The sequence below is a fragment of the Felis catus genome, chromosome C1 (genome assembly GCF_018350175.1).
Source record: "Felis catus isolate Fca126 chromosome C1, F.catus_Fca126_mat1.0, whole genome shotgun sequence".
In the NCBI taxonomy this organism is placed as follows: domain Eukaryota; kingdom Metazoa; phylum Chordata; class Mammalia; order Carnivora; family Felidae; genus Felis; species Felis catus.
This window is the reverse complement of record NC_058375.1, coordinates 102,326,319-102,349,094: the sequence shown is the minus strand read 5'-3', so window position 1 is coordinate 102,349,094 and position 22,776 is coordinate 102,326,319. Positions and strand designations below refer to the sequence as shown.

Genomic DNA, 22,776 nt, shown 5'->3' with positions numbered 1-22,776 from the left:
GGCAGGAATCTCAGAGTTCTATAAAGCCTAATGGGGCACCTCTGGGTAACTCTCCCAAGGACTGTGAATTGCTGGCTTTCTGCTTATTTCTCTGGAAATGCAACGGCTGTTGACTTCAGTGAAGCGGGTCTTGCAAGTGAAGAAAGCAATGCAGGAAGCCTCGCTCTCACCTGCTAGCCTTCTCCCAGGAGCACACCAAAGGTGAGTCACATTGTTCCCAGGGACTGTGCAGGCCACTCTTTGAGAAGGGTCGTGGTACCAGTAAAAGATGGGCAGAGGGCCTGCCTTGAGGAAAAGCTCGGTAGAATCCCAGTGAAAAGTGGGCAAGGCTTGTGCACAGCCTTAGATAGGCAAGTTAACCCCTTAGGGTCTCAGTTACCTTCTCTCTAAACAGGTGGTCCCTCAGCTGCAGAGCTCCGGGATCCTGAACCTCTGATACCTGTTGTTCACAGATGATGACATCTTTCACTCCCCCAGCTGCACAAAGCAGTGGAAATATCAGTACCAGGGACCCCCCATCATTCTCTTCTCCACCACTGTTTCCACCTTTACCCTGAGCTCCTGCCAAAACCCACAGCATTCTGTGCCAACTGCAGGGTTAGTCACACCCGCTGCCTCAATCACTGCAGCAAGATTCCCAATGGACTGGGGATCAGAAGCATGTTTCACTGCTCTCGGATTTCATGAGAAGGGGAAATGGGATGTAAAGATACGTGTGTGTGCGTGCGCGCATGCGCAGTGGGTTGCGCACAGAAGCACACACGCATACCTTTTATTTGTAAACACTCCTCCGCTTTGGCCCATGTGCTTGGAGCCTACCAGCGTTGGTAGTAAAATAACTACAGCTAGCACCTCGGGACCCACAGCGCCGTGGGACTAGCCCATTCCTCCCACACTGCATTCCATGAATACTTAGAAAAATGACTGTGATCTAGTGTCTTCCCTTGCCTGGGACCCAGGGAACCTGGCTGTACCAATGTGTAGAGAAGGACTGATGCTCCTTAAGCTTCTTATTCTCTTACTGATTCTCTGCCATTGTCCACATTCTCCCCCACCCTTTTTAGACAAGTCTAATGTCCCAGCTCAGCATTTAACCTGTTTTTGTATTTGTGAGGAAGGGATTGACCTGGGTGTGCTCGTTTTAATAAGCAACAGTGGGCTTCCCAGAAAGAGACAAACCTCAGAGCTCAACCAACCTGCCTCTCTTTCTAGCATCCTTGGTTCACACTTGGGATCTTTGTTCACATTTCCTTTTTCTGATGTACTCATAGCTCATCCCATTTTCTGTGGCCTGGATGAGCATTAAGCATCCAACTCTTGATCTCAGTCAGCCCAGGTCTGGGTCTCAGAGTCTTGACTTCAAGCCCTGCATTGGGTTCTGCACTGGGCATGAAGCCTACTTCAAAAAAAGCAACCAACCAAACAAAAAAAACCAATCTTCTTTACGGGCCTCTCTGTATTTCTGTCCGTTCCACAACACCAGCTCAAAATCTAACCCAAGAACTGCTCCCATCTTAGCTTATGCTTCACTGCCTGTTAAGGAAGAATCGTGCCTTCCACTTGATGGTCCCCACCTGCTTTTCTCCTGTGCTGTGTTCCTAATCCCCTCCACTCTCCACTCCACAGGAGGGGACTGTGTTCAGTCACCCTCCACTGTGACTGCCGTCCCACCGCCCCCCACCTCCAGTTCTTCATCAGCAGAAGCTCCACTCATCCATCAAGGTTTATCTCCAATGTAGCCTCTTCCACAAAATGTTTCCTGAGCCTTCTACCCATAAGAAATCTCTGCTTCCTCCAAACTCCTGTGGGATTCTGCCTATATCTCTTTTGAGGCCCTTATCACATTCTAACTCTCCGTCGGGGTGTGCATGTATATATGTATGTTTTCGTCTATTCCTCCCACTGGTCAAGGAAGTCCTCAAGAATCTTGACCTCCTCCATGGGGTGCCTGGGTGGCTCAGTCGGTTAATTGTCCGACTTCAGCTCGGGTCATGATCTCACGGTCTGTGAGTTCGAGCCCTGCGTTGGGCTCTGTGCTGACAGCTCAGAGCCTGGAGCCTGCTTCGGATTCTGTGTCTCCCTCTCTCTCTGCCCCTGCCCTGTTCATGCTCTGTCTCTCTCTGTCTCAAAGATAAATAAAAGCATTTAAAAAAAATTAAAAAAGAATCTTGACCTCCTCTTGTTTTTTGCCTTTCCTTTCTACCTCTACAGCCTCTCCCTAGCACAGTGCCTGACATATAATAGTGAATTTTGAAACACAAGAGAAGGAGGAGAGATGGAATAAAGAAATAAAAGCTTAATGCATATTCTTGAACCAAGCAACCTCCTCAGAACAAAACCAGTTTTAAATGAAATAAAGTGATTACTCTCTGGAGAAAATGCAAGATTAAAAGGGCCCTCTTAACTCCAGTGGTCTGATGTTTCTGGAAGCCTCTACATGTTAACTTTTCTTCAAGGCTCTGGAATCCATTTCCAGAAATAGCTCCCTACTAAGATCATTACAAAAGCTACCAAGTGGCTGATTCTTGGAACCTTTCCTTGAAAGCTGAGATTTCTAATTGGAAAGAGAGGGAGGAAGGAAGCTTAGAGAAGGAAAAATGAAAACAAGTCTGAGGGGAAAGCTAGCCAAGCACAAGACCAGTGCTGGCTAACCATTAGCTCCAACGTACTAGGGAAGATACTCCACAAATATTTGATAGTACAAACTCCAATTATTTGGGAGGAACACCAAATAAATAGGGTAGATAACTAAATTCCAAACCTCTCTTGTCAGAAATGGATGAACATTTACACTTTGCCTCACTGTTTTTTGATCCTGTGACCCACTTTGCCTCACAGCACTTCAAAGTGACCTTTCTGATGGGAGAACTGGGGTTTACCAGAAGCCCAGAATCCTCAAGATGATTGACAAATGCACTCAACCTGAGCTACAGTTCTGGCGGCATACAGCTAAATGTATAAGCCTGTGGAGCCATTCTGCCCCTCACCATGGTCAGGAATTCTGTAGCCAGATATGAGTCAAAGGACCCTAGTGGCCCTCGTGAGTGCCTTGGTGACACCCAAGGTGGTGAAAGGACAGGGTATTTCTAACACATGAGTAACTATGAAGGTACTCTGAGCACATCACTTCACCAATGTATGCCATGATTTGACCATCTGTAAAAGGAAGAGTATCACTAAATTTACCAGATTTCAGGTACTTTCGTGTGTGAACAGATGGAGGTGGACCTGGTGAGCTCTGTACTTGTAGCTGGAAGGAGAAACTCCAGAATTTCACCAGGGATATTAGCAGTCAGGATTAAAGCAAGGTGGGTAGGTCCAGGAAAGAAACAGATTATCTCTTCCCTCTTCCACTGTCTCCTTCCCCATTTCCTCTCTGTTCCATTTAGAATTATTCTCTCTGTCTTCCATATTCTCACAGCATTTGCTTTCTTACACTATGTATTTAGCTGTAAAATGCCTGCCTCTTCCATTAGACTGTGCTCTCTTGGTGGGCACAAAGGATGTCGTCTTCACTACTGGGCATCAAGAACATTGTGTGGGATGTGCTCAGTAAATACTGGGAGGCCCAATCAGGAAAAGCAGAGAGGATGGAATCAAGCATCAAAGTGCCTTAAAAAGTAGAAAAACAATAAGTGTGTTCTTGTGAAGTAAAAAGAAAGAAGAAGGAGGAAGGAGGTTAATGAGAGGAGCACCTTAAAAATGAATGAGATTTTAAAAATTATATCCTATGGGGTTTGTAACATGTGTAGAAGTAAACCATATCACAATAATAGCTCAAAGGGAGGGAGAGGATAAATGAAGTTAAACTAAAGTATGGTTTTTCACTCTTCAGAAAGTAGAAGTATTAATTTAAGTTAGAGTACAATAAACCAAGCATGTATATTGTAATCTCTCTGAGGTCATTGCTAAACAGAAAAGAGGGGATAAAATGGAATAATAATAAATACTTGCTTAATCCAAAAGAATACAGGCAAGAAGAAATAAAGAAACAAAGTCCATATGAGAGAAATGGAAATAAATAGTGAGATAATAAATTTAATCCCATCTATATTAGTCATCACAATAAATATAATTGGACTAGTTACTCCAACTAAAGCATCAATATTGTAAGACTTGTTAAAAAACAAAGAAAAAAGACCTAACTATGTGCTGTTTAGAAGAGATATGTTTTTGAATATAAAGACCCTAAGAAGTTAAAAGTATAAAAGGACAGCAAAAGATATACCATGCAAACAGTAATTAAAAAAAAAAAAAAGAAGGCAGCTTTCTTAACATCAAGAAAAGTAGACCTTATGGAAGAAATATCACAAAGATAAAGAGGGACATCTAATTAGGATAAGAGAGTCAAATGGTTACAGAAAGATAACCATCTCAAATTTGCATTCATTTGACAACATAGCTTCAAAATGCAGGAAAAATGGATGAAATAATTGCTGTGTTATATTTTGAGAAGACTGGCTGGAGACCACTTGTAAGATTTTGATTGTTATCTCCACTACAGGTTTTCTACAGTTCCTGCTGTCCCCTTGGCCAAAACAGATACTTGGCCAGAGAATGTGGGGATCCTTGCCTTGGAGGTCTATTTCCCAGCCCAATATGTGGACCAAACAGACCTGGAGAAATATAACAATGTGGAAGCAGGGAGGTACACAGTGGGCTTGGGCCAAACCCATATGGGCTTCTGCTCAGTCCAGGAGGACATCAACTCCCTGTGCCTGACGGTGGTACAGCAGCTGATGGAACGCACGCAGCTCCCGTGGGACTCTGTGGGCAGGCTGGAAGTGGGCACTGAGACCATCATCGACAAGTCCAAGGCTGTCAAAACAGTGCTCATGGAGCTCTTCCAGGATTCGGGCAACACTGACATTGAGGGCATAGATACCACCAATGCCTGCTACGGTGGCACTGCCTCCCTCTTCAATGCTGCCAACTGGGTAGAGTCCAGCTCCTGGGATGGTAGGTGCTGCCTGAAACCTCGTGTAAGACAGGAGCTGGGTTCGAGTCTGGACTCAGTTTTGTTTCTCCATTTCCCCAGTGGTTTCATCAGGGAATGAAGGACAACTCATTTATACAGCTGCTGCTGTCATCAACAACTACAATGATGATAACTGCTTAGACTTGTATAGCTTTATACTGTTAATTAGGCAGCATGTTCACATAGCCATTCACTTCCAACAGCCTAGAAAGTGATTTTGATGCCTAGTTTATCGGTGAAAAAATGGAGGGTCCAATATCTTACACATAGTATGTGGCAGGGGTGAGATGCCAAACCAAACCCAATATATTCCTCTTTCTTGTAAGCTTCTCTTTAGCCTCTGAGAGACAGAAATTTGTACAAGTTTAGATGTTAAGGGGAAGACACCCTGGTAGAAATAGACCCAGAGAATCACAGGATACACTAGTACACAGAGTATTTCTTCTCTTTCTCCCTTTCCTGGTTACTAGGAAATTGTTTTTTGCTTAACATGCGAACATTATCCTGTCTCTTACTTATATTTTCCCTCAATGATATATTAGAGGATGAACACCTGTTGTGATACCAAGAAAATGTCCAAGAGAAACAGAACAAGTTGAGAGTTTGAAACCTAGCTCTGTTGATCATTGTTGACAAGTCCCTTAACCACTTTGAGCCTCAGAGTTCTTATTTGGTGACCTGCCTTGCAGGGATGGTAAAAAGACAGTAGAAGAGATCCACAGAGCTGTGAAAGAACACTTCTGTCAAGGCATTTAGTATATTTACTAAGTTGGAAACTAGAGTTTAAAACTGTAGAAACCATAATTAACATTAATTGTAAAGTCTTAATGTTGGCAGGGAACTTAAAGTTTATCTAATCAAATATTCTTTATTTAAAGAGAGGCCAACAAGAGTTGAACTCTTTGCCTCTGATCACACAGCATGGCAGTGCAATTCACACATCCATTCAGTATTGATTCTGACTGTTCTGTGTAGCCTCACCATCAAAGGTTCCATTGACTTGGGATGTCCCAGCCCCTACATCATCAGATCTGTTCTTACAATGCTTCTCCTACTTGGCACTTATATTATTGCCTGTCCGGCAACCCCTACTCCTGTCATCACCAATATTTCCAGTCAAGCATTTAGTTGGAGAATAGAAATGAAGGGCAAGGGACACTCACCAACCTTTAACCAAAACTCAGAACCTTGTTCAGGAATATCATAAGCTTCAAGCATGTCATTTCAAATGAGTAGATTCTGCTGAGTGGCAGCATACTCCACAGGAGGGTATCCTTCTTTAACATGATGTCTTGGTCAGAGGGAGGAAAAAAAACTATTGAGATGTGAATCATTTTGTATCAAAACAAAAGCGTATTTAAACTTTAGCCTAATGGCAACCACCAAGACTAGACAAAATCAGTGTAGGTGGGATTTCTGCTTTGACCTGCCCAATGTTCCACCTGGGGTCCCTGAGATGGACAGAGATGGTTCTGGGACTTACCAGGAATTTCAGAATCACTCCAGAGAGACAGTAGGGTATGAGGGAAGGAAAAAGTCGTATAGCCTCAAATTGTCCAGCAGACTTCAATTTTTGCTCTTTTTTTTTCTTTAGTGAAAGTAATTGAAATTTATAATTAAAAAAATACCCATACACAAAAGAGTGGACAGTGAAGAAAAAGTTCCCTTTCGACACCCCATTATCACTTTCCAGAATTTCACACTAACGGTTTCTATATATTCTTCCAGAATTTTTCTATGTACTTCCAAGCATACACATAAGTATTCAGTTTTAGTTTTTAACATTGTACATATTATTCCTCATCTCCATGATGTCTTAGAGGTCATTTTATATCAATATATATAAGGTCTACTTCATCTTTGAAAAGCCTTATAATATTCTATTGATGAATATGCCAAACTTTATTTAATTGGTCCCATATTGATAGATCTTTAGACTGTGTATTTTTTACAATTATACAAAAATGTTTTATTTTTTAATTAGAGAGAGAGAGAGAGCCTGCAAGTGGGAGAGAGGGGCAGAGGGAGAGAGGGAGAATCTTAAGTAGGCTCTATGCTCAGTGTGTAACCCAATGGAGGGCTCAATCCCACAACCCTGGGATCATGACCTGAGCTGAAATCAAAGTCAGCTGCTTAACCGATTGATTGAGCCACCCAGGTGCCCTTAAAAAAATGTTTTAATGAACATTGTATAATAGCTTGTGATAATGTGGTAAGAATAAGTTCTTAGAAATGGAGTTGCTTCATATGTTGATTTGAAAGTTTAATAGAGGGGCATCTGGGTGGCTCAGTCAGTTGAACCTCTGACTCTTGATTTCAGCTCAGGTCATGATCTCACGGTTAGTGAGATTGAACCCTGTATCAGGCATTGCGCTGACAGAGCAGAGGCTGCTTGGGATTCTCTCTCTTCCTCTCTGTCCCTCTCCCGCACACATACACACTATCTCAGAATAAATAAACTTTTAAAATAAATAAATAAAAGTTCGATAGAATGTGCCAAATTGTTCTTCAAGATGTACTAAAAAGTACATTCTTACAATACATATTATCAAACTTTCTAATCTTTGTCAACTTAATAGGGAAAAATAAGAATTTGTCTTTTTTTTTCATTATAAGAGAACTTCAATATTTTTTGGGATGTTCATTGGCCATTCTCCTATTACATACCTTGTTTTTTTTATGACACTTTTATAAATGAAAGAAAATAGCTTTTTGTTGATTTTAAATATTGTAAATATGTCCCCAGTTTGAGCTTGTTTCTTTTTTTTTTTATTTTTTTAATGTTTATTTATTTTTGAGAGAGACAGAGACAGAGCGTGGGGCGGGGGGCAGAGACAGAGACACAGAATCTGAAACAGGCTCCAGGCTCAGCTGTCAGCACAGAGCCTGACGCAGGGCTCAAACTCATGGACCGTGAGATCATGACCTAAGTCGAAGTCGGACACCCAACCGACTAAGCCACCCAAGCACCCCTGTCTGAGCTTGTTTCTGATAAAAAGTTTGAATTTTTAGATAGCCAATTTATTAATCTTTTCTTTAACAGCTTCTAAATACTTTTTTTTATAGTTTCCAAACTATATATAAGCTATATATAAAACAATATTTTTGTTGTTGGGGATGGAGTTGGGAGTTGTTCGAATTCTTAAAAGAAGGTTCTTGGGTTTCAATGAATTTGTGTTGGAATCCTGACCCTAAATCCTTATCATACTATCTATTAGCTGTGTGCCTTGGCCAAGTGACTTAAGTTCCTTGGGCCTCAATTTCTTTGTCTATAAAGAGGGAATAACTGTACCTGATATATAGGCTTATTGTGAGAGCAGGGATATTTGTTTTTGTTCACTGGTCTATCTTCATTACCTAAAATTGTGCCTGGGTCATAGAAAGCACCCCATCTACTCAAGATTTGGTAGTGATGATAATTACGTCTTGTCTCTCATTACAGGTCGCTATGCAATGGTGGTCTGTGGAGACATTGCAGTCTATCCCAGTGGTAACGCTCGTCCCACAGGTGGGGCTGGAGCCGTGGCCATGCTGGTTGGACCCAAGGCCCCTCTGGCCCTCGAGAGAGGTCTGTGATAAACTGTGGATATGTGGTACAAAGAGACTGTGCATGGCATAGTCAAATACATAGCTCCCAATCCCAAACTGGCATACTCACTATGCAGAGCTGAAGTATGGATTTGAGGATGACATTGCTTGCCTTCAAAAGGCTGTATGTCCTGGGGAGCAAAGGGCAGGGAGGAAGGGAAGAGAGGGATCGGTGAGCTTTCCTCTTCTGCACAATCACACATGGGGATAATGATGCATGGAATGAGTGGCATTGATGCTGTAGATGAGGACCCTTAAGGAGCTAGACTGGCAACTGAATATGAAAGAAGATAATTGGGTATGAGGAGAAAGGTTCTCCCTTGAGACTTCTGGCATCTGTTCCAGATTTTAAGCCTGTATAGGTATGGAAAGGGAAATATACATCTCCTGCTATAAGAGCAACAATCTGTTCAACTTCCTTTGAATGTGTGAGGGATGTTGAGTGGGTTCAGGCTTGAGCATGAGACAGAGGAAGACCAAGAAATTATTGGCACATGGTTCCCCTATCCTCTCTGCTCTGTGGGGACTGCATTGTACAGTCCTGAATCCCTCTGTGTGCCTTGCCAGGGCTTAGGGGAACCCACATGGAGAACGTATACGACTTCTACAAACCAGATGGGGCTACAGAGTACCCAATGGTGGATGGGAAGCTCTCCATCCAGTGCTACCTACGGGCCTTGGACAGATGTTACACATTATACCGTCAAAAAATCCAGAACCAGTGGAAGCAAGGTATGGGGCTCAGAGGGTAGAAAATGGGGACTCTATTTCCATGGGGCCAAGGGTTTGTCCTAAAAGCTTAAGACAAGGTTTCCTCCAAAATGATCTCAAGAGAATTGCTTCATGTAATTCCTTTGACACCCTTTGACACCCTGTAAGTCATCGAGAGTGAAAGTACCCTTCCTTTGACACCCTTCCATGGGTCTATGCTTAAGTCCATCTGGAAGCCATCCAAATTCAAGTATGAAGTTAAATGAAAGAAAGGAAGCAATTCAGAACCAAAGCCACCAGTAGGAAACCAGTGGGTGTCAGCCACCTGGGGAGGTACTGTGGTGAGTCAGAATAACCACCTCCCTACTGGGGCTAGGATTTGTTTCTGTTGAAGCCAGGAGTGATTTGACTCATGATTTGTAGTTTGCTACCTCTTAAAGTCTGGTTGATGTTGAAAAATCTGACCTCTATTTTTGGTACACTAACGTATTAGTGATTTGTCTTTGGATGGTAATGTTACAAGTTAATTTTCTTTTCACCTTTAGTTTCTGAGTTTTCCTGCTAAGAAAACATGTACCACTTTCGTAATCAGAAAAGAAACAAACTTCAGCTTAAAAATACAGAGCAATCTACTTTAAAGAAAACACAAGGGTTCTTAACTGCGTACTCCTGCCCAGACAAGCATCAGTGTAGGAAAAGGCATGTACAGAAGTGCCAGAGCACGGATGCTCTAGGGGTGGCCTAAGGAGCCACTTCTTGACCCTTTCCACCATGCTGAGAGGAATGCCAGCTGCCACCGACCCCACGGGTTAAGCAGTCCACCTGGACCTCTCTACCTCCCGTCCGCTATAAAATCGCTCTTGGCTAATTACTCTCACCAGCTCGGAATCCTTTTGGCATTCTAATTTTGCTCCTTAACCTCCTACGAAATTTGATTGATGCTGCTTTGACTCTCAGCACTAAATTATAAACACTCCTAAGGGCAGAGGGCACATTGCCCTCCTCCTTGGAGTGAGAGAGACAGTCTGGGGTGTAGAGTCAGAGACATCAGAACCTAAATCCAAAGTCAGCCATTTTCAAGATGGGTAATCTTGGACACATGCCCTAGCTTCGTATTTTAGAGACTCTGTTTCCTCCTCTGAAAAATAGAAAGTAATGCAACAGTAGTTTGATTTGGAGGAATTATCTGTCAGAAAGGTTGGCAGCAGTAGAGAGGAAGAAAATATTTGTTTCTCTCACTTCTTTCTTTATAAGTAAGTGCTTAGCAGAATGCTCGTTAAGTGAATGAACAAACCCATGTGGGTTGCTGGAGGCTGTGAGTCCCTCAGCACACTTAGGTCGCGGGACACAGGTCTAAACGGCTCATCTGCCATGGCACATCCTTGCTTTCACATTTCCTCTTCCAGCTGGCATCGATCGGCCTTTCACTCTCGATGACTTACAGTTTATGATCTTTCACACGCCCTTCTGCAAGATGGTCCAGAAATCTCTGGCTCGCCTGATGTTCAATGACTTCCTGTCAGCCAGCAGCAACACGAAGACCAGCCTGTATAAGGGGCTGGAGGACTTCAGGTGAGTCCTCTTTGGGGGAACCTAGAGGTTTGTGAGGGCTGAGGAAAGAGGAGGTTTCTGCACATCTAGGCAGCCATGGGGGGAGAAGGGGCAATCCTCCAACACAGTACAAATGACACGGAGTCCACGAGTTATTGGGCAATGGTCTGCATAGCGCCCTCCTCCTTTTATCTCAGGGAGCACAGGGCGTTTGCCAGCACCTCGAGATCAAGTGGCTATAAGAAGCCTCAGAGAATAAGAAAAAAAGGGGAAAGGGAGTGTGGCTAAATCATTCAGTCAAGAAACATTTTTTTAAAAAATTTCTAATGTTTATTTATTTTTGAGAGAACGGGAGACAGAGCATGAGTGGGCGAGGGGCAGAGAGAGAGGGAGACACAGAATCTGAAGCAGCGCCAGGCTCTGAGCTGTCAGCATGGAGCCTGACCTGGGGCTCGAACCCACAAACCGTGAGATCATGACCCTAGCCGAAGTCCAAAACTTAACCCACGGAGCCACCCAGGTGTCCCAAGTCAAAAAATCATTTTATGAACATCAGCTATGCGTCAGGCATCATTACTAAACTCTAAGGACACCAGAATGAATGTGACTCCCTGGTCCCTGCCTTGAGGATCTTACAGAAACACCTAGAAGCAGATAATCACAGTATGGGATGGCAACTTCAGGAGCGTCAGGCCTCATTCTCACTTGCCTTTGGTTTTACGTCTCACTTGTTGCCTTAATATCCTCCACCTATGAAATGGAGATAGTCTAGTTCACCCCCTTAGAAGAGTACTATTTATTGAGGCATCACTCCAAGACATTTAGAAAAGAAGACTCTTCAATATACAGTTCCCACTGGGAAGAAAATATTCCCTTTTATTCTTGGTAGCTGTTTTTTTTCAAGTTTTGGTGTATTCTACCAACACTTGCCCCTGTTGCTAACCTACTGCCCCTACTAACCTCACCACTAACTAAAATATCAAAATTAGCACAAACACTACTTCTAAGACCCATGTCTTAGATCCATGTCTTAGAAGTAGTCTTTCTGTCCCATGAAAAACAAAATTCTAATATACACCAAAGGTAATAGTTTACTGTCTTTAATATATGAAAGCCTCATCAACAATAAGATAAACACCCTGATAGAAAATGGAGAAAAAGATATGAACCAGAAATTTTCTCAAAGAAGAAATGCACATAATCCTATTTTTCACCGTGTGCACTCAGTGGCAACAAATCTAAGTGAGTTACCATTTTCCTTACATAGCTGTTTTAAAATTTGAACACCCAGAAGTGACAAGGCTCTGGGAAGACAGGCAACCATGGACGTGTCAACTGACACAAGGACATTGGGGAGAAATAGGAAAACACGAAGCAAAGGCCTTGAAGAGGTGCACACGTTTTGGTTCAGTAAATCCACATGTGTAAGGGAACAGGTAGCTCTTTGCTGTAGTGTTTTCACTGGGGGACAGGCGTGGGGAGAGTAGTTAAGGTAGGGCATGTTGTACCATGACTCGTTCTGCAGCCTTTAAAAATAATGTTATGGAAGATGATTTAATGTCATAGGGAAAATTAGCCAGGGAAGCATGATGAGTAGAATGCATAGCATGATTTTATTTTCCACTTAACTACATGAAAGCAGGATGTATTCTGCAAGAACAGTATGACCTAAGTGCTCTCTCTGAATGGTAGGACTCTTAGTGACATCGTTTTTCTTTGTGCTTGTCTGTGTTTCCTAGTATTTTATAATAAAAACACGTGCCCCAAAGTCTTCTTTCCAGAAGCTGTTACTTCCCTCCCCTCTTATGCTGTCTCACCTGGCCTGTTTTTCTGGCTGCCTCCCAGGGGGCTAAAGCTGGAAGACACCTACACCAACAAGGACCTGGATAAGGCACTTCAAAAGGCCTCTCTGGACATGTTCAACAAGAAAACCAAGGCCTCCCTTTACCTCTCCACGCACAACGGGAATACATACACCTCATCGCTGTATGGATGTTTGGCCTCCCTTCTGTCCCAGTGAGTACTGTGTCTGGTCCCACCATCTCCCTCCCAACCCACGGTCAGAGGGGTCAACCAAGTTTGGTTCCTCTTCTAGTTCAGAAATTTGTAAGGAAGGAAAGAAAGAAGGAGAGAGAATGAAAGAAACTTGTTTCAAAAATATATGTATAGGCAACTTTACTATCGGTATTAAACAATGGTCTCCAACGTGATGTTGTATGATGTCAAGGGATGTGCAAGACCTGCCCAGATGCAGCAAGTATACAGGAGCACTTTTGTGCATGTTTTTATCCCATCCATTTGAAATCTCTGTACTTAGGAAGAGAGTACACAGCACTCCACTGAGTTAGAGAGCACTTAACTGGTGGTTAACAGTCAAGCTGTAGAACCTGCAACCTAGGTTCAAATACCACTTATCAGCTTTGACCTTGGAAAAATACTTAACCTCTGTGTGCCTCACTTTCCCCATCTATAAAATGTGTACACTAATAATACCTACCTTTTTGGGTTTTGATGAGTGTTAAATGTCTAAAAGAATTAAGGGCACCTCGGTGGCTTAGTCGGTTAAGCTTCTGACTTTGGCTCAGGTCATGATCTCACAGTCCATGAGTTCGAGCCCCATGTCGGGCTCTGTGCTGACAGCTCAGAGCCTGGAGCTGGCTTCGGATTTTGTGTCTCCCTCTCTCTCTGCTCCTCCCCCGCTTGTACTCTCTCTCTCAAAAATAAATAAACATTAAAAAAAATTTTTTTTTAAGAATTGAAACAGTAGTGTTCAGCAAGTGCTCAGATGTTATTTGGTATTTCTGTTGATATTCTATTCTGTGGGTTTTATAAGGCGATACCTGTACTATAGTACCTGCATATAACATAGGATATATATAAATGTGTATATATATATATATATATATATATGAACTCGATCAAATTATTACTGATGAGGGGATGATAAAAAAGTTACACGTGGTGAAACATTACCAGCAAACATGGAAGCCTTGAATTGGTCTGACCTCCAAACTTCCGAGTTCACTGAATCCATCTTGTCCTCATAGGTGAGAAGGAGCCCCTTTCATACCCCCAAATTCCGTTATGCTCATTGTGCCTTCGGTAGCTTGGATTTTAGTTGCTCTCCTCCTGGCAGATTTTCTTCTCTCTGGGCCTATCCCCAGGGTCTTCCAAAAGTCCCTATTTGCGTAGAGAGCCTGGAGCCCATTTCTACTTGCAAGAGGTTGACTAGATTGGGCCGATAGGTTGGTGGCTTATTTGAAGTGCACAGTATAATGCCAATACATTTCTGGGGTTTTCTTTCCCTGCAGACACTCTGTCCAGGACTTGGCTGGCTCCAGGATTGGGGCCTTCTCTTACGGCTCTGGCTTGGCAGCGAGTTTTTTTTCATTTCGAGTGTCCCAGGATGCTTCTCCAGGTGAGTTCTATCAGGCACTTCTGGTAAGATTCATCTGGTAAAAGAAACCACGCTCTGCCTCATCACTACTGAGGCTGCTATCTTGAGAGAACGATGTTGTGATTAAAAGCCAAGGAACTCCCTGAAGGGATTTAAGCAATGGAGTAAGTTTGTCTAACTAATGTAGTTGAAGCATTTGCCTGGCTCCTACTTGGACTAGACTGAAGAGAAACAAAGGCGAAAACGGGGGAACAAGTCAGGTCGTTCCAGCAAATGGATGAGGCAAGAAGTAATCAATGGTCATTTGTCACAACCGGTTAAAGGGAAGTTGGTGGGTTTGAGATATCCAATAAATATTGGCTGATTATTTTACGTCAGATGTGATCAGGGGTGCACACGTAAGCACTATGTGGGACGTGCCTTGACTGGATGAGTGTGTTTGCTTGTATGTTTTGCTAACATTATGTTTGCTGACCTTTATCATTTCTTGACATGCTAAGCCACACACAGCACTTTCCTTCAGGGTCTGAACTTTCACAGAACCTCGCTGTCTATCGGACTCATGGTCAGCAGCAGTGATAATGACCGTGAAGTAGATTTAACAGTCTGGCCATTGTCTCCCAGGATCCCCCCTGGAGAAGCTGGTGTCCAGTGTCTCAGACCTGCCAAAGCGCCTCGCCTCCCGGAAGCGTATGTCTCCCGAGGAGTTCACAGAAATAATGGACCAAAGAGAACAATTCTACCATAAGGGTAAGAAAAAGGGCAGGAAGAGAAAGAGAGAGATTTTTTTTCTCAGATTCCATGCCAGGGGCAGAGAGCTGGGGATTCATCGGAAGTCTGGACTACAGCGGGCCAGCGCAAATATGCCTATGATATGACGGGGAGAAAATCTGTTATGTCCAAGGGTGCAAGAATTGAGTGGGGAAGCATTTGGCAGAGTAGAGAAGAGGGGGGAGGCAGCATGTAACTTCCCAGGATAGACTGTAGCTACCCACTCAAAACAGGATACGGGACAGTGTAGTCCCAAGGATACTAGATGCGTGGTCTTGAAAACTGCTATCTGTGTAACAGGTGAAAGAACCCAGACTTTGGAGCTGGATATTCCAATCTAAACTGACCTGTGACAAACATCAGCTCTTTATCTTTGGCGAAACTATTGAAATCTTACTCAGTTGTTTCATTCTAAAATCATTACCAGCTTTGCAGGATTGCCAATTGATTAAATGAATTAATGTATATAAATAAGCTATCAACAGATATTACTATCTCTGCCTACCTGCCCCCTTTCCCTAAGAAACATTAAAAAAAAGTATTGCCCCCCCAAAAAAAAAGCAACAAAGGAAAAAAAGACAAAAGCTAAAGTTACAACTGGAAAGACCAGATGGTGGTTTAAAATTTTTTTTTTTAATGTTTATTTATTTTTGAGAGAGAGAGAGTCAGAGCACGAGCAGGGGAGGGGCAGCGAGTGAGGGAGACCCAGGCAGGCTCCAGGCTCTGAGCTGTCAGCACAGAGCCCAATATGGGCTTGAACTCATGAGCCATGAGATCATGACCTGAGCCGAAGTCAGATGCTTAACCGACTAGCCACTCAGGCGGTGGTTTTAAAAACAGTACCAGAACAAAACATATTTTCTCAAAGACTTGGGACACATGGCTTGCAGTGTGATATGAAAAGGACACAGAATTCACAGAAATGGGAACGTTCTGGAAAACTTTAGACCTAGTAGTCTGCATGTCTGCAACAGGGAACATGTTAGAATAAAGAAGAAAAACAAAATAAAAACAGGACCCAAGATGAATGCTGACGGACAAAGAACAGAAATACTACAATGCATCAGATCCAGAGAATTTAGGGCTAGGAAGGAAGTGTCTGTTAGAAGCCAGGAAGCTCAAAGGCACACATACCTCAAGCCAGATAGCATTGACAAAAGGACATGATGAGGACTTCAATAGAGGAAGGGTGAGCTTACTGTAGGGAAAGGTCATACTCCTTGAGGAAAAGTTCTAATAGGCAAGCCAAATACTAGATTCAAGATGGCTGCTTCTGGTTCTTGGGCTGGTCCGGGGCTCTGTTGGTGGGGAGGTAACAGGTGGCCTCACAGCCCCTTGCAGCACAGCCAGGACAGCTTCACCGTGAAGGCATCCCCAGACTATTGTCTCTTCCCCACCCCCATGCAGCCTTCCCTAAGCATTGCTTCTGCTCCCTCCGCAGTGAATTTCTCACCACCTGGTGACATAAGCAGCCTGTTCCCAGGCACCTGGTACCTGGAGCAAGTGGATGAGCTACATCGTCGCAAGTATGCCCGGCGACCGGTCTAAAGGTGGTGAGTGATTCTGCAGGGCTGGTGGCACAGAGCTTTTCCTCTTCAGATGCAGTTCCGATAGTGTCACCAGGCCAGACTGGATCCATAGCTCCAAGGTGGTCAGAGGTAGGGAGTTTGTACCAGGAGGACCACATCAAACTGTTGGGGCTCTTTGCCTTGGAAAGACTAGAGCTGGGGAAGGGCCATGCTTGAAACTTGGGAATGTAAAAAAAAAAAAGGGGGGGGGCAACTGGTTTACCCAATCTGCTCACCAGGGGAAGGTCTCCTAGAAGCTTGGCAGAAACCAAGTTAGCATCTATGAGGGGAAGCAGGCTGTGAGCCTGAGTCTGTGGGACTTGTTCTTCCAGCGGGGACAGACCAGTAACAAAGACGAGTGGCTTCAGGAAAGGTACTCACTGGTGTGTTGGGGGCAGATCCATGAAGAAACAGGGTGCTGGGGATTCTGCTGGAGCCAGAAGCTTGGGTGGAAGGGAGCCTCACCATGTAGTCCTTCCTGAGGAGGAAGGGGTGAGGTGTGGAAACTCAGCAGGGGATGGAGGGGGGAGGACAGAAGGGTTCCTGCCAGAGGACTGCCTGAGAAGGGGGCATGGGAGACTTCTTTGGGTGTTTTTTATTTTTTTAATTTTTTTTTTTCCAACATTTATTTATTTTTGGGACGGAGAGAGACAGAGCATGAACGGGGGAGGGGGAGAGAGAGAGGGAGACACAGAATCGGAAACAGGATCCAGGCTCTGAGCCATCAGCCTAGAGCCCGACGCGGGGCTCGAACTCCCGGACAGCGAGATCGTGACCTGAGCTGAAGTCGGACGCTTAACCGACTGCGCCACCCAGGCGCCCCTCTTTGGGTGTTTTTAAAAGGAAAATCAAGAATTCCAATTTAGAATCTTGTAGCTCATGGACTCAGACATCTGCCTTCGGTTTATCTTGCAAGTTGGTAAAATGGAGAATGGAGGAGGGAGAAGCAATTTCTGCAACGACCCATAAATCTCAATAAATGCAATCCCCAAACACTTCCTGTGTGTGCACGTGTATAGTTTCCCTACTTTGGTAGATGAAGGAAGAAGGGTAAAAAGGTTTGCGAAGGACAAGGTGTGGAGCAAGGGAAGAAAAGGAAGCCCGCGGGGAAAGGAGATATGCGGATAAAGCAGCAAGACCACAGGATGCAGGTGTCCTCGGTTCACACGGCCTGGTCTCCCCTGCGGGGATGTGAAGTGCCAGGCGAGGTGGACAAGGGGCCTGCCGGGCCAGGCCTGCAGGGTGTGGTGGACCCACGAGCTTAGCGAGCAGGGTCACAGACTTTGGCACTGCCTTGGGGTCACTGGTTGCTGGCTTGCTTGTTTGCAGTCTGATTCTTACGGGCAAGTCAATGGCAAAGAGGAGACAGCTGCATGTGTCAAGCTAGTTCAGGCATCAGAAGGAGAGAGAGGGGGGCTCCTGGGGGGCCCAGTCGGCTAAGCGTGCGACCTCGGCTCGGGTCACAATCTCACGGTTCACGAGTTCGAGCCCCGCATCAGGCTCTGCATTGGTGGTGTGGAGCCTGCTTGGGATTCTCTGTCTCCCTCTCTCTCTGCCTCTCCCCCACTCACTCTTGTTCTCTCTCAAAAAAATAAATTAATTAATTAAAAAAAAAAAAAAGAGAGAGACAGAAAAATTTGGGACTTTCAAAGGAGAGTTTCCGAATTAGGCTCCCTTCCCATCACGATCCATAAACATGATGCCTCTGAAGAGGAAAGCTGGGGCTCCTGTCGTCGTCTCTCTCATGCTGATAACTCGTACAAGCGAGGAACCTACCACAATGAAATTTTAGCTGAGTTAGATTTTATGTCAGTGTGGTGCTCTGGGGAGCTCCATCTCGTCACCATCCAGCCTTGCCAGCCTGCTCTTTTTTTGTTATTATTTTTTTTAACGTTTATTTATTTTTGAGAGAGAGACAGAGACAGAGTGCAAGTGGGAGAGGGGCAGAAAGAGAAGGAGACCCAGAATCCGAAGCAGGGTCCAGGCTCTGAGCTGTCAGCACAGCTGAACCACCCAGGCACCCCAACCAGTCCGCTCTTGCATCAGGCAGAATGTGTCCCTTGGCTCCCGTGGCACGGGGCACAGAGGAAGCTCAGGCACCTAGGCTCGGGTCTGGGTGGGCAGCGGAGCTCCCCAGACCTCAGGACCAGGTAGGAGAGCCCCTCTGCATAGCCTCACCTCAGACAAGAAACAGGTACCAGGAGCAAGGGGGGGATGCCCAGGATGAGAGTCGCATTGATGTGGTTCTTTTCTTTCTTTAGATTCTACAGATCCATGGAGTGGTTCCTGAGAAATCTACGCCAGCAGAATTTCTGCCCACGGATCATATTTTTAAAAGCCTACTCTTAGATGGAAATGGATTGGATCGGACACAGTAGCCCCCAGAAGCACTGCCCCTGGAGGGTGAGGGGCCATCCTTAGCGCTCTTTATGCCTTTCTCTGCCACAATCACTGTCAAGGGCTTATGGTACTGCAGCGGTCTTCTGGGGAGGAGGGGTTGGAAAGAAGGCCTAGCTCACAATTGCTGCCCTCCAGAACTGTGAGAACATCCAGATAACTTTGCTTATCACAGCTTTGTGGCTGTTTGTATCATTATTAAATTTCTGTGCTGTTATAGCTTCATTCCTTTCTTAAGTTTTTCTGTCAATTTCTAAATTTCATACCGGGAACTTTTTTATTTATTTATTTTTTTACATTTATTTATCTTTGAGAGACACAGTGTGAGTAGGAGAGGGGCAGAGAGAGAAGGAGACACAGAATTCGAAGCAGACTCCAGGCCCTGAGCTGTCAGCACAGAGCCTGATGTGGGGCGAAAACCCATGAACCGCAAGATCATGACCGGAGCTTAAGTTGGATGCTCAACCGACTGAGCCCCCCAGGTGCCCCTATATAAGCCCATATAACACAATGCAAAAGTTAGAGGGAGGAACTCGCTTATAGTTCTCGGAAACCAACACAAAACCTGCACCAGCCAACATGCACAGAAGCCTGCTGGACCTTTGGGCTCCGCGGCCCCCAGTCTCCTCACCACACCGCTCCCCCCTCCAGCTGTAAAACTGCTAAGCACACACCTCACACCCTCCCTCTCTCCGTCCAGTTCCACTCTCTGAGAGGCTTAGGGGAAATAGCTTCTGCACCCAGCTTCCTTCCCTGATCTAATGATGCCACCACACAGAACAGGCTAGAAATGACTTCAAGGGCAACCCGAACTCCTTGTTCGGGCCTTGCCAGTGTTATCTGGGGCAATAAACACAGGGCAGAGGTTAATACAGCATGCTTTTTACTCCTCCAGCCAAAAAAAAAAAAAAAAGAATTTTGGTAGCTACCAGGGAATTTTTCCACCACAAGATGGTTTGTACCCCCTTGGGTTAGGGCACTGCTTTTTCTAGGGTCCTCATAAAATAGCAGTGGTTCAGGGAGGTGGGATTGAGCTGAGAGGTGCGAGACGGGGACGAAGGACAAAGGGCCTTTTAGAAAGCTTCCTCAGCTGTTCCAGTGAGAAAGGGGTGCTATGAGGCAGAGAAGATGGTTTCCGTTGTTGGGGAGCAGGGCCGGCTGGCAGGGGAGGTGCTAGGGATAGCGGGGCACGGGGCCTGTGGGAATAAGATGCTGAGCCAGCCCACTTCACTGTGTGCCCAAGGCCGTTCGTGTCGCAAGAGGCACCAGAAAATCTGAGATAAACCCCGATTTGAGCAGCTAACACAGCATCAGCTGACTTCCCAGCCCTCTCCGGGCGCGTGAACTCCTCCAGTTACACCAGCTGGGGCTATGGCTCAGCAGCCCCTCTTTGCTGAACCCTGCTGCCTGCTCCCCCTCGGCAAGCTGTTTGGGGGCCCTTAGTCTAGTTGGCAATCCTGGCGGGACAACATATGCCTTTCCTAAGGTCTCTGGAGTGGCGTCTGTAGGCGTGGGGAAAAAAACCCTACTCACCGGAGTTCTTGAGATCAGAGTTTCTGGGCCTTCCTTGCCTTCTATCCAAACGGAGCTCACTGTGGGGTCTTGGTGCTGAAACTGCCTCTGCTGGCCTGAGCAACCAGAACCTTCCATATCACCCGATGCCGGTGCCTGCCTCCACTCAGGAGTCATGTGAACACAATGTGGGCGTGATCATAAAAAGATTTAACAACGAGGATATCAGGATGCCGACCCGTTGAATAGATGCTGCCTGTGCCCTTGGCACACCAGCCGGTTATCAGCCCTGGTTCAACCCAGGGCACCCAGGATGTCATTGGTCATTGCATCTACTGCACAGAGGCTCCTGGCCCCATGCAAGTCCCCTCCTTCACTGAGAGCACTGGGCCTTCCTCTCATGGCTCTGGGAGCACTTCCTTGAAACTGACACCTGCTGGCTGTGAAAAGAGCCCTCCCCACCAATGGAAGGTCAGCACAGGAGGGAAGGATTTTCAGTTGCCCTGTCCCACGTTCACCCTAAAGTCTGCTACTATCATTGGTTTATTTGTCCACAGAGGGCTGGCGGGTAAAGAATTTCCCTGTGTAGGAAAAAAAAAAAAAAAATTGCCCTGGGTGACCTGGAGCAGGATAGAGGATGAAAGGATCACTAGGTAAGGGCACCGAGCCACGTTACAGGTGCCTCAAGCAGGAATGCATCACATGACGCACACGCATCAACACAGACGTAAAGACTGGCCGGCCCACTGCTTCCATCAGAGAGCTGAAGGCACGCCTCTCCTTCCAGGCCAAGATACACAAGAATGACATTGCTCTCCAAAGTGAGGTGTACAGAGATGCCACAAACCACAGAGGGACACCGAGGAATAAACAGCATTCTCTGTGAGGCGCCAGCTGGGTGTGCAAGTCTTGCTTTTATGGATCTGGGAGTTATGTGGATGGTCGTGGGACAAGACGATGCAAGGAAATTGTCCCATGCCTTTTCATGCCACCAAGGCTAGAAAGCCACTTAGAGATGCTCCAGTAGTTAGAGTTCCCAGAAGTTGTTCTGACCACCTTTGAGCACCAAGTACGGTGTGTCCAGAGAGTTTTGAAGAAAAACACCGAGACTGAATGTTGAGTTCGAATTTCAACGCACTTTGGAACTTGATCAGTTTCAGCCTGTTTTTCTAGGATCGGTGGCCTCAAGGGAAGGCCTCGTTGGTGCATGGGATTCTGTGAAAGAGACTGAGGGAGACCTGCCATCTACTCTCAAAGAAAGGGATGAAGAAACTCGTATTTACCAAGTGCACTTCCCAGAAACCCCATGTTAATCGCTTTAATCCTCACTGGGGTTCTGAGGCACCCATCCCTCCTCCTGATGAGAAAACAAAGGTTTAGGAGAATTAGACCTTCCTTGAAGGCCCACCCTTTTCTCGGAGCACTGCAGACACAGCACAGCCACCATCCCCGGTGGTTCCCCTGGGCCTTTCACTCAATCACAGCACTCAAGAGGCCATAGTGGGGGGTCGCTCCCGCGAATGCCCACCAGCAGCCCTGGGCCAGGCCTTCTCAGTCCAGATGGGAGCCTCAAAAACAGATGCTATTGGGCCCAAGGTAGGTATAGGTCATCTCCTCCTAAAGGGGAGGAACCATCAAAAGGTAAAGCCCTTAGGGTCAGAGAGTGCCATTCTGTCATGTTTCGTGAAAACCATCTTTTTTTTTTTTCTTTTTTAAAGTCAAGTAATACACTGTCCAACCCGTTCTGAGCTGGCTTTGTGAAATCGCAAGTATTCTCATGCCTCATACCTTAACTTGCTTTCTTCCCCTTATGAAACCTTCCGAACACCTCAGGGATATCACCCTCAGCTCAAATCATGCCTCTTCTGGACTCAACATGAATTCATACACACCTCAGCACACCCAGTGGCCTCTGTGTGCTGTCCCTCCCACTGAATGGTGACTTCTTTGGGAACGGTCTGGGTTTTAAGCTTCCTCCTAGGCAAATCACCTAGCCTGCGTGCGTAACGTGCCCGTTTGAGGAATTCTGTTTTTTCACGTGCACGTATACTCCCAGATGGAAGGGATCTGAAATACCACAGGATTCTGAAATACCGAGTTTTCTACCTGCAAAAAATGCGCTTGAATAACCTGAGAGACAGACAAGAGAGGGATCCCTCTTCTGAGCACACACCCAGGCATGCACTTTGCTCACCCCAATCTCCCGCCACACCCACTACCCTCCTGCAGCCGAACCTTGCCCACGGCTGCCTGCGGGTGCCCTCTGCTGGCTCTTCAGGGTAATAACAGCAGCGCATTGGAGA

General features: G+C 45.5%; 1 protein-coding gene across 2 annotated transcripts; it reads left to right on the top strand.

Moving 5' to 3' along the window:
* HMGCS2 (3-hydroxy-3-methylglutaryl-CoA synthase 2) lies at window positions 1-19,186 on the top strand. Of its 2 annotated transcripts, XM_006935029.5 has the most exons (10): window positions 2-201; window positions 4,505-4,959; window positions 8,421-8,546; window positions 9,134-9,298; window positions 10,684-10,849; window positions 12,674-12,844; window positions 14,140-14,246; window positions 14,850-14,975; window positions 16,438-16,549; window positions 18,826-19,186. In XM_006935029.5, the coding sequence occupies exons 1-9, from the start codon at window positions 98-100 to the stop codon at window positions 16,542-16,544; spliced, it is 1,527 nt and encodes a 508-aa protein (XP_006935091.3). In that variant the 5' UTR covers window positions 2-97; the 3' UTR covers window positions 16,545-16,549; window positions 18,826-19,186. The 2 variants fall into 2 exon arrangements, with proteins under 2 accessions (XP_019693268.1, XP_006935091.3); XM_019837709.3 differs by lacking the exon at window positions 9,134-9,298 and having other exon boundaries at window positions 1-201.
* Window positions 19,187-22,776: the final 3,590 nt, after the last annotated feature.

Excerpts from the sequence above, each read along its gene's own strand:
- HMGCS2 (XM_006935029.5), top strand. The coding sequence starts at position 98 with ATGCAACGGCTGTTGACTTCAGTGAAGCGGGTCTTGCAAGTGAAGAAA. Across the intron at positions 10,850-12,673 it reads AAGGGGCTGGAGGACTTCAG|GGGGCTAAAGCTGGAAGACA; the intron begins GTGAGTCCTCTT and ends GCTGCCTCCCAG. Across the intron at positions 12,845-14,139 it reads TTGGCCTCCCTTCTGTCCCA|ACACTCTGTCCAGGACTTGG; the intron begins GTGAGTACTGTG and ends CTTTCCCTGCAG.